Source organism: Protomyctophum bolini (assembly GCF_963924005.1).
Source record: "Protomyctophum bolini genome assembly, chromosome: 3".
NCBI lineage: Eukaryota > Metazoa > Chordata > Actinopteri > Myctophiformes > Myctophidae > Protomyctophum > Protomyctophum bolini.
In genome coordinates this window covers 24,776,126-24,788,625 of record NC_137864.1, presented here as the reverse complement: position 1 = coordinate 24,788,625, position 12,500 = coordinate 24,776,126, and the positions used below count along the sequence as shown (strand labels likewise).

General features: G+C 41.5%; 1 protein-coding gene across 6 annotated transcripts in view; it reads left to right on the top strand.

The window, feature by feature from the left end:
• The window catches only part of fam13a (family with sequence similarity 13 member A), an 87,662-nt gene that overhangs the window by 53,265 nt on the left and 21,897 nt on the right, over positions 1–12,500 (top strand). For all 6 annotated transcript variants that reach the window (XM_080756394.1, XM_080756393.1, XM_080756392.1 and 3 more), the window contains 2 exons: positions 2,344–2,411; positions 2,899–2,938. In XM_080756394.1, coding sequence (XP_080612520.1) covers positions 2,344–2,411; positions 2,899–2,938 — 108 coding nt within the window. The remainder of the gene's footprint in view (positions 1–2,343; positions 2,412–2,898; positions 2,939–12,500) is intronic.

Sequence of the window (12,500 nt, the reverse complement as noted above, 5' to 3'; positions counted from 1 at the left end):
AGCTAACATTTGCTGCAAGCTATTGAAGCCAACAACTTTCATTGTGTGTGTGCGTGTGCGTGCTTGCGTGTGTGTTTGTGAGTGTAAAAGACGTGACTATTATCAGCTGACTAACTCAGCTGGTACTTGTTTCTAGGTCATTACTGCAGCCATAGCTGAATGGGTGTCTAGGAATCAGGAAGTCCCTGGTTCGCCTCCCTGTAGGGCTGTCACGATTACAACATTTAAAACAGCACTATGTAACTTTCCTCTTCTACCCCGGATTTGAACCCGGTTTCCTGCCCACGTGCAGATTTTCTATTTATTTATTTTTACAATTGAGCTTGCCTGCTTGCTTAAATACATTGAATCTTGACCATCAGGTCAAAATTCGTGTCCGATCCTGTGTCTAGGTGAGACATTACCTTTGTTTGACTAATGTCTCAATTAACTGCTACACTTCCTCTGCCAACCTGGGGGGGCAGCGAACTGACCTCATGCTTCCTTCTATGCATGGGGAGTCCAAGCTGCTTCTTTTCACCTGACAGGGGGGTATTTCCCCGGCTGGACGTAGCGTATATATATATATATATATATATATATATATATATACTGTGTGTATATATATTTCTGTTTACCTTTTAGACTTCATAAGGAAAGATTGCACAAGGATAGATTTGACAAATAACGTAAATATATAATATTTGTGCCCACTTAATAGTTTTAACACAGGACCCATTTTCACTGCTCCCCGTTGTGTTTGCCTCCACACGCAGTGATTTCTGTCTGTACCCTCTTCTATAGCCTTGGCGTCCTGAAGGCTGCAACCCACGACTTGCATAGCCCAGGGAAGGCCACCAGTCTGGGCCAGATATGCGCTCTGCGGAGCAACCCTTCTATTTCTTGATTCCCTAGAACGTCCTTGAGACCTTTCCGAGCCTGTGTCTCCTTGCTGCAAATACCACCATATAAAACGCCCAGAGGACTTGTTTCTATTCAATTCATCAAGACATACATTACAATGCAAGAAATCATCAATATTAGGAGCAGTAAAAGTATATTTACAGAAAAACAATGGGGGGGGGGGGGGGGGGGGGGGGTAAAAATTTAGTTTCTAAGCAATTTTGAATACAGCAGCAGTCTTCCTACACAGCAGGATGTGTGTGTGTGTGTGTGTGTGTGTGTGTGTGTGTGTGTGTGTGCTCACACAAGCCAGCGAGCACACTGGTGCCAAGATGGAAATAGGTCCCGCTATTTGGATTTAATCCAAGTAAAAAAACACTCCGCTAGACCTTCAGTGTGTGTTGCCCACTCCTCTTATGTAAGCATGAAGGTGACATAGGACACACATATTATATATACTTGCTGTTATTGCCACTGGCAGGGTGACAAGGTATTCTAAGGGACTGACTGACGTAAGGATATGGCGGTTTTACTGTATGTTCGTTGGAGGGCCAGTAAATAAGGGCCAGAAAGCCCCCAGTGTGGTTAGAATATATACTACACAAAGTAGCAGGGTACACTATATTCTGTTCCTTTTGCTTCATTGTGACCAACTGTGCCACCTAGACTATCTGTCATGATCTGTGTTTTTAGAGACATCATAAAGAAATGCTGTATTAAAATGTTGCCACTGTTGAGCAGCCTAAGCAGCCATTCACACTGAGCACTATAGCAGCCAGCCAGCGCTGTTGTTGAGCAGCCTACAGTTCACACGGGTGTGATTTTTGTTATTAAAACAATTCTCAGCTTTAAGATTGTTTGATTCCTGGCAGCGGTGCCTCTGCTTTGGCCACTTGCTCCTGCAGACACAATTGGCTATGTTTGCAGGCGGAAAGCCAGCAAGGGTTTGTTTCATTGTCACTGCACTAGCAACTTCTGAAAAACCTGGTTGGTCGGTCGGGGTGCGTGTCCAGCAGGGAGCTGAACTGGGAGAGAGACCCTCAATGCGCATTATGGGATAGAAATTGTGATAGTGCCCCTTTATTCCCAGTGTGATTTATACCTACAGTATCACTCATATGATGACCCACCATAACAAAAGATAACCCCATTTTTTGATAACCCCCTTTGGCTTGTGATTGGCTGATCACCCCATAGCGATGATTTCATTGGCTGAGCAAAGTATAAATTGAAGATAAAAGTGAGGGCAGAAAAGAGACGACGCCAAAAGTGATCGGAATGACATTTGTGATGATTTTATTCTCTGAGCACGGAATGGGTGTAAGATGATTATTTGTTTGCACCGTTTGTTTTACATCACCATTACATCACCTAATCAACATGAGTTAGACTTTAATATATTAGCGCCCCTCACTTGAAACTTCACACTGGTGTGATTTTTGTGTCTATTTCCATTTTAAGGAGAGTGCTTGTGGGGTGAGAGCAGATGAAACACCTGGAGAGGACGTCATGGAGTCGAGTGAGAATGGGTAAGCCCTACACCTACAGTATAGTAGTACAGACTCATCTTTTCATAATCACACAACTGGAAACGGTGATTTTCACTTGGTAGAATGCCGATGTCGCGCTCCGAAAATAACTGATCTACAAGCATACAACACGTTGCAGTGCAATATGTCGTGAGCTTGCAGATCCGTTTTTTTGTGTGCCATAGCTGTGCATGTAGCTATTATAGCCAAGTATAAATCAAATCAATCAATCAAAATATGCATCATTACTCTTATTGCTATGATACTAGCTTATACAGTACCAGCAGCAGCCAATTTGAGATTTCAGGGGATCAGCTTTATGTACTATGACCTTTTTTCAAGCCGTTTTGTCTGCAAAAGGCTGCTGAAAGTTTGGAGTGAGAGCCAGATCAAATCATTGTTTGCTTTCTGCAAACATGCCTGTGATGAAGGTTTTTAATTCTCCTGAAGGAGAACAATCTAAGTATACTTCTTCATATTTTTCTAGGAATGGTAGTCCAAGGATGAACTGCCGTCCTCCTGCAAAGGTAAGTTATGATTTCGCAATCTGTCATTTCTCCCTCTTTCCATGTCTACACCTGTACACCTACACCATTTATGAGAGATGGGGAGGGATAGGGGTGGGGGGGAGTGGTCAGGGTGTTCAAGAAGAAAGCAACATGGGGGAGATTGGTGACACCACGTCACTCCCTTTTAGAATTATTTAGAATATAAATACATTTTATAGTACCTTTAAAAAGAGTTAAGACAAAATAAACAATACAATGAAAAACATGAAATGTACAGTATTCATAATAAAGCAGTAGTAAATCTCTTAGCACACTTTTACAAATCTATGGCATGCAGCACCTCCACATTGATGTTTTTGAGAATATTATTGCAGCACAGCAACCCCGCCCGTATTTACTGTAGACAAAGATTAGGAATTCAACCCTTTTATCAGACATATTCTACAATATTTACACATTTAACATTGTACTATTTATTCAGCTTCAGCTCTTATCTACAGCAACATACAGTGAGTCAACAGGTATGGATATGTCTTGCCCAAGAACACCACACTGGCACACGGTTAGAGCAGGCATTGACCATGGACATTTTGATCTGGAGTAAATCTGGGACTAAATCACATGTTTATATCATGTCAAGTACTGTATGCCATCATGCAGATAACAATTTACAGATGTTTAGTTGTTGGCAACGCATACCTCTAAAATATTTTAGCATACCTTTGTGATTTCTAGATATTATTTATCAGAAAATGTAGGATACAGGATACAAATTAATGATAATAGTCGTAATGAATTGAGTGCTGATATGCCTATAGTATACAATTATTAATAAAAAATTAAGAGTTGCGTGTTTTACAGATGCCATGGCATATAATCAGTGCTGATTGAACAGAGATACATAAGAACTTATAAGAAGTAATGCTGGTGTACAGTACCTAGCTGATTCTGTCAGTAGCAGATATTTGTCTCAAAGATTAAGCTATTCGATGTCTAAGTATTGTAATTAGTACTAGTAATATTAGAATGCACCATGCAAATAATACTGCAATATAGCGTATACTTGCATGTGATTAACTGTGCAATCTTTGGTGTTGGCAGATGGGAGAAAAAAAGACAATGTACAATTGTACATTCTCCATCTGCTGACCTGTAATCTGAACCAGTAAAGCTTATAGTGCTGGAATCCTATTCTAGACGGATGTATTTTCAATGATGCGTGTGCCACACCTCTGCCACCACCGGCAGCAAACTGTACCCACTGAGATGCCATCTGGGGCCTTTGGCATGGCCATCTTGCTGATTGACGGGTTACTGTGGCGAACAGCCGTTCATTTGGTTGTCTGTGCCAAGGGTCACAACACTGCCGTCATACAGAGACATTAGTGTTACCATCGAATACCGGATGACTCGCCCCGGTGCTTGCCCGTTTTTCCTCCCGGAATTGTCACCAGTGAGGGGGATAACTTGGTAATATGCTATTGGCTGTTTAGGCTATATTATTTTACTTATATTGACCCTATAAACAATTTAGTATTATTTAGTATATGTAAGGTTTTGCACACTCAAATGGTACCTCGTCAGATAATCCCCACATAGCCTACAACAACTTCTGTGAACAGACTTCAATGTAGTAGCTTTTCATAAATTATATTTGTACTTTCTGCTGTCTGCTGTCATGAAAGTTTATAGTTAGAGAAATTCAAAGTCCAGCGGTCTGCTGTCCAGCCTCTCCCACCCCTCACTGGGGAAAATTCTGGGAGGAAAACAGAAACGGGGCGAGTCATCTTGTTACCTTACCATCAAGCTGGTCAGGTCTTTGACTATAGGTTGAGAAAAAAAAGAAAAACCTATATATATACACATTTTAAAGACCTTTTAAGCGTCGTACGAAGCCAACTCGAATCATGACAAATCATGACAACAAACGAAAAAAACAAAAAATGTGTTTTTTGTTTGGCCCAAAACATTGTGTTTATTGTCATGATTTGTCACGACAAGAGACTTTGTCCGTGGCGTAAACGTCTTTAAATAAATACTTTCTGAAAAGTCTATGAGGAAAATGAACAGGGATTTCTTTTCCGGGTCTCTCGAGGGGGCGGAACTGTGACGCTCTATATATTGGATTATTAACCTCATTAATTACCAGATATCCATCATATCGTTGCTGTCGGGCAGAAACTCTGTTATGTCCGACAGAGTTACCGTTATCGGTTAAATATTTATAAAACCCGACAGATTTGATTTTTTCCCCCACTTTTTTAGGGGGGCTAGCCCATCCTATATACAGCTTTTGTCCTTAACTCGTGTCACATTTGCCATTGACAATGAAAGAAGAATTTACGTCATATGTGGATCAGCTTTGCTAAGCACAGTGCAACTGTTCTAATTCAGCTCGGGGCTGCCGCTTATCACAATTCAGTTGTTCATCGTGGAAAGATTGAAAAGAGATGTTTTTTTAAACATTGTATCATGGTTAAAAGATAATGACATAAGTTGACAAATTAATTCATGAAGAAGTATATTCATTTTTTATTGGATGATGTACGATGACAAGAGCGCCCCTCACTTCATGAAAATATGAGATCTCTGGGCATTGCTTATAGTGTAGACTGGCTATTTTCTGATACCGTCATAATTATGACAAAGTATCAAATAGGTTTGAGTCATAAAATATAAATGTAAAACACACACACACACACACACACACACACACACACACACACACTCACACACACACCCGCTGTGCCAACTGTATCAGTGTTTGGTTGTATGGTTGGCCTGAGCCCCCCGTGTAACATGATAGCTGTACCGCCAGTTAGAGCACAGTGCACAGCACCTACACACACACACACACACACACACACACACACACACACACACACACACACACACAAAAGCACATGTACACAAACACACTCATACAAACAGACGTACACATGCGTACACACACTGTATAGACACACACACAAACACATGCACACATGCGCATATGAACCAGCAGTGAGGCCAATTGGCTGCCTTAAAAGATTACTTCACCACCCACATGTCAATTACAGGCCACTTACGGCCATACAAAATCAATGGGACGTGGAAAATTACAATGGAAAGCTTCTGCTGACAGACTAAGCCTGTTACTTGGCACTGAAGCGTTCCATATGCTGCTCATACCATACATTCACTGCATGAACACTGGCTTCTAAAGGTCCTCTGTGTGTGTGTGTGTGTGTGTGTGTGTGTGTGTGTGTGTGTGTGTCTTTTTTTCACTCAAAATCCTGAGTATTGTTTTAACTCTGGATTTTACAGTGTGTATCTATTATACATTAGAGAAGTTATACCCAATAAGTTGTACCCAAAAGAAACCCAAAGCCACAACAGCTACGTCGCTATTGCAACACCCACAACACCATCTTACACACTACACCCACACACACTCACACGGCAGTGACGTCACACACTTACCCTTCGCAGTGTTGCAAGTTGCAACGCTATCTCCTCCTATGTCGCCCCTCACCAACACTGAACACCACCCGCCAAACAATGGTCTTTGCACTGCCAGCAATAATGCCTCCCTTCCACACTCACGCCGGCAATGCATTTGTTTACTACAAACATTATCGCCCCAATCACCCACACCCCCGAGCCTTCCCTACACGGAACACTAACCACTGTTGCCTATGCTGTTGCCCAGAAACAAGGCCTTTAAACCACGCTACTTACACACACTACAACTCGCTTACAATTCGCAAACCTGGCAACACTTCCCTGTCTTCTAATAGGCCCACACCAGGCCCACACTAGCTTTCACAGTCTCAGAATCTGATCTCACGCAGGAGAAGAGAAACGAGGAAGGAGAGGAATTGGAGCCTCACGATTTTGCTTATTCCTTCTAAATCTCTGTATTTAAAATATCACTGACTCAGCGAATCCCTTAGTTACATCAACATTGTTCTTTGTCAGTACTTGGTTCGTGCCTAAATATTACGATTACACGGATCGCTTTGGCTATTTTCGCCTGACAGCCAACTGCCGAGTACACATACACACGCCTGCACGCACGCCTGGCGTGCACACACACACGCCTGGAAACCACGATCTCTCTCTCTCTCTCGCCACGCCACACACACACACACACACACACACACACACACACACACACACACACACAGGAATAGCCATGCAGGCAATTTCCTTCTTCCCATAGTGCGCGGCAACGTAACTATCTGGGATGAGTGGCCGCGAAGCGGCGGCGACGAAATTCTAGTATAATACAAGTGACTTTGTGTGCCACCGTGCCATCTCAGCATTATTCTCCTCATGTTTCCCTCGTGTGTGCGTGTGTGCCTCTTGCGTCAGAGGCACTTTAATTGTAATTTGGGGATTTTTTTTAAACAATATATTTATTGCATTTTTCATTTTTTTTAACAGACAATACAACAAAACAATACATAATACATCAGACAATACAATTACTTAAAATGAAAAACAAACCAAAAACATACAGTACATACAGTACATATAAATACAGTATAATAAAACAAGGGCACTTAGATTGGTGACAAGTAACAACGACAGAGTCCTTATTGCCACAAGACCAAACAGCTGCAGAGAATACAATTAGACATTTTCAGTTTCCACCATTAACCGTAATATATTGGATAAACCGTCCCCATATCTTATCAAACATCTTCTGTTTATTCTTTAAGTTATTCTTTCCAGAGGAAGACAATGATAGCTCCCTAAACCACTGAGCAATACTGGGTTTGCTTACCTTTTTCCACGATAAGGCTATAGCCCTTTTGGCTTATAGTAAACATAAATCTAGAAATCTTTGTTCGCTACTCTGAATCTTATGGCCAGGTGGGTAAAGACCTAATAGAAACAGTTTCGGGTCAAGCTCAATATCTATCGACAATATCTTCTGAATCTCCCTCCTTACTTCTTCCCAGAATTCTTTCACTCTTGGGCATGCCCACAGACAATGGAAAAGTGTACCTTTGTCTTTACCACATCTGATACAAGTATCTGGAATATCTACACTAAATTTATTTAGTTTCTCTGGAGTGATATAGACCCTCATCAGCCAATTATATTGCAACAGTTACAGGCTGAGCTCCACTCTTCCAATGTCAATTCCTCTTGTAGATCAGCCTTCCATGCATTATATTTGGATTCAGGAGAGAATTCTACTAACATAGAGTATAAATCAGAGATGATGCCCCTATTAAAGGGGTTTCTGATAAGCTCTTTCTCTATTTTTGACAGTGTCCGAGAATTCACCTGTTTAACCCCTATAAAGCTTCTGAGTTGTAAATACTTAAAGAAGTGTGTACGGGGTAAATTGTATTTAGCAGCTAGTTCATCAAAAGAGAGTAGATTCCCCCTTTTGTAAAAAACATCCTTCCATTGGTTAATCCCTTGCTTGGCCCATATCTTAAAGCCCCCATCCGCCCTTCCTGGGGTGAAATATTCATTTCCCCAAATTGGGCTGAATCGAAAACTGGGTTGGTAATTTGGGGATTTAGCATTGTGTAAGCGGCGTGTCCCACATTTAGGCTGTGGCTATCTTGTGCCACAGCCTAAATCCCTAAAACACCTCCGCTAACCGTTACATGATGCATAGGTGTTGTTTGGGCGTTACAATGATTAAACCAATCACCGTGCCACCTGCCATTGACTTTAAGAGAACCATTATCTATTACGCATTATGCCCAGTGATCTCTTGCACACAATATGGCCCATATTCCTCCTCTATTTTTTCCACTGGAACCCAGGAACCCAGGAACACTCATTTAGCCATAACTCGCTAAAATATTAAGCATCTTTTTAAATTCTGTGTAATCTATAAAGTTCCAGTTTTCATTTGGTATAAAAATCGTGATTGTATCGTCTCTTTACGAAACGGTATCAAGCAAGCAAGGAAAGTTCGGGAAATCGGATTAATTAAATATATTTGAGCGGAGGGCGAAATAACATTGGAAATGACACCTGTTGCTTCCTTGCCATCTAGCCTTTAAGTGCCTTTAAATAAAACCACATTTGGTTGACACAAGTATCATCTATGTGTTACTGATTAGTAATTATGGGGAATTTTACAGTATTGTAATCCATTAAATGGTTGCTGCGCAATGGATGGATGAAACTGAATGAGCAAATGGAATCGTGCACAATGTGACCTGGCAACGCACAAATCACTAGACAATTAAACACAATGGACACAAGGAATTGACACTGCTGATTATAGGGAAAATTACAATCACAGAAATGTGTGGAGAATTAAGACAGAACAAGACCTCTGAGCTGTGAATGTTGTGCTACATGCGTCAAGCCGAGGCAGCTCCAACTCAGGTCTCAGGAGCTTATTTTTTTATCACACGGAATTCGCATTACGGGTGGTTTGAGGAGGCGCTTTCCGTTGTCCTAAACCTGTGTGCAGAAAGCACATCAACACTATACAGAGACACCTCCACCTCAGTACAAATGAAGGTGTCGGCATAATGTATCTAGGGTATAGTGGCCGCAAGATACCATTTACGCATAGTGGAAGCTCCTAAATGCATAATTCACGGATAATAGTTAAATTAATGCTTGCGGGTAAGGCATGGCAGAGCCCACCATCTATTCTCCTGTACTTGTAACGTGTTTCTCTCACGGTCAGTCTCTATATCAGTGGTCAGTGGTTTTCAACCAGTGGTCCATGAGGTCGTTCCAGATGGCCCCAGAAAAAAGGATGTATTTGATCTTTAACTCTTCAGAGAATGTATGCTCTCAAGAGTAAAATTATTGTTGAACAGACTTAATTTGCAAGAAGTCTACACAATTACAGTAGATAATGTGGAATAATTGTTATTTTGATTGTTTGCCTGTTATCTCTACTAATAGTACCAACATCATTACGGCATGGAATTGTGTATCCAAAGACGACAAGATATTCCACGTTTTGGACTATCCAGGTCTGTGGCTCAAATGCCCAATAAATAATGGACCTTGATATGAAAAAGGTTCTATATCATGCCCCCCACCCCTTGGGGTTCTCATCTGATGATGTAATCAGTCACAGCATCAGTTGATTATGTCAATGGGGATCATACACATCATGAAATCACTGAACCGTGTGTGCGTGCGTGTGTCACACACACACATTAAGATTAGATAACACACAAAAAGTATACCATCATAATAAAGAGGTGTTCTGCACATTCCCATCATACAGTAGCATGGTAGAGTCCAGTGAATACAAACAATTCTGAGTCACAATCATCCATTCATCAAAGTGGATGAATAGCCACATGCCTGTTTACTTTCATTATGACTGTTACCTGTAAGTCTTTCAGTGATTATACAAGTATTATGATTGGATTGGAATTAAAGCAACACGATAAACTTATCAGCAGATCAGGTACATTATCAAGACCATTAATCTACTTTGAGAGGCATTGATCTGTTTGGCCTTATTTGCATATCAATGACTATATAACAAGGTGGTCAATCAAGATAATTCAAGAAACCATTTCAATGTAGACAAAGATTAGATTAAGGGTTCCCAAACCTTTCAGGACGTGACCCCTTAAAATAATTAATAGTTTTGCAGAAACCAAAAATTGTAAGGGCCAATCAGTGTCTGTGCTCAGGGCCCTGTGATTGGCAGGTGTTGATTGGCTTTAACGTTTAGGTTTCTGAAAAACGCCCACCCAGCGCTTTGGGCTGCAGAAGACACATGATAATGTGAATTCACATGCCCGGGGTGGATTACCATCCTCACAAGCACTTGACATTGTAGGAGTTGAGGAATTACATCTAGTTTGACTCAGTTCCACATATAAATATCGTGAAAATAGAAGATTGGCTATTTTATTAATGTACATTAAGGTCTATTACGGTAATATTTGAAAATTTGTGTAGTATTGTTAGTTTTTTGCCTTTTTGTGTTTGTATTTTTTCATTTGAGAGGTATTCAAATTTCCTTAAAAGTCCTTAAATTGTCGCTTAAGAATGTGTGGATACCCTAAAAAAATTAATACTGTATGTTGTTTTTCTTACTGTTGAGTGAGAACGCGATGTTGCACATTAAGTTAATAATTTGGGGACCCCCAGTTTGGGAAACACTAAATTAGGACAGCACATGTGATTGGTGATGCGGGTTCTGCAAGCCAACATAATGTGTTGGTCAAGGGAAACCTCTGGGATGCCCTTCATTCTGACATCATACTATAATTCTAACAATGTCTGTCTGTCTGTCAGAAACACCGCCGTATCTCCTCATTGCCTGCACCAATCACTCCCACTTTTCACACAGGCATTGACCATATGAATATGGAGGTCTTAACGAAGCCCTTTTTCGATTTGACACATTAATGATTAATAATGAATTTATTAGTGAATTAACCTCGCACCCTCACACACTTCCGCCCCTTAGCGACACCTGCATCACAGGCCACCGTTCTCACCGTTACCCCACTGGCATGCTTCCTCTAGCTACCGCCGCAACACAACAAAGAGTGCCCTATACAATTTGGCGCCGCTTGTGTGTGTGTGTGTTGCATCCTTTGGCCGTCTTCTCCTACTAAACCACACCGTTTGCACACATCTCACCATGCACAACACCAACAGCTAGCCTGTCCACACCTCAACCACTACTTTGCATTCATATTCATGTCATATTTACAGTACAATACCCATTTATATGAAATAAATTATAATCCAACCGCACCGCGGCCACAAGGGGGGTACTGAACAACTCATCTCCCCGCAAATCACGTGTCACCAGTGAAATGCATGTTGGGACGGACACAGATTAATACTGGGACACAGTTTCCGGCGCAACATTCTCCTTGCATTCAGACCTATGCATCAGACCCACACGAGGAAAACAACTCGGACCCATAGTACAGCTACTCTTGCGTCAGTCGACATAACTTCTTCTTTGGGGAAGCATCGCGGCCGGGTTGCGTGGCACGACAACGACAGGTTACAGCCCAGCGCGCACCCAGCGTGGCTGCGTGACACACTGAACAGCACGATCACAACGAAATGCTTATCTGTCGGTCTCGGGGTGGCCACATGGAGACGTTTGGGGAAGACAGATCCCGTGCCGTTGGAACAACACAATGACAAAATACATACAGACAGATGCAATGACAACGACACGTTCCTAAATCACACAAAACATCAAATTCTTATCCTGATTATATAAAGAACAAACTACAACTTGCTTTGAAGCCCAAAAAGCCAACCTCCGCGTTCACCGTTTAATAGCTTATGGGCTGTATTTTGCGTGTCTTAAGTACCAGGTCCTATTACCTAACTTGAGTAAACTAAAGACCTGGAGGCGTGATCAATGCTCTTTGGCCACTCAGAATAGCCAAATGGCATTGATCACGCCTCCAGGTCTTTAGTTTACTCAAGTTAGGGAATAAGACCTGGTACTTAAGACACGCAAAATACAGCCCTATATCTCCATGGGCAGCAGACGGTGAGCGGTTAGGGACCGTCTACAAAGTGCAACACCGAACTTGAAAATATTCAATAACTTCCATTTATAGGCAGAATATCACCACCATATTTACATCACACATCAATG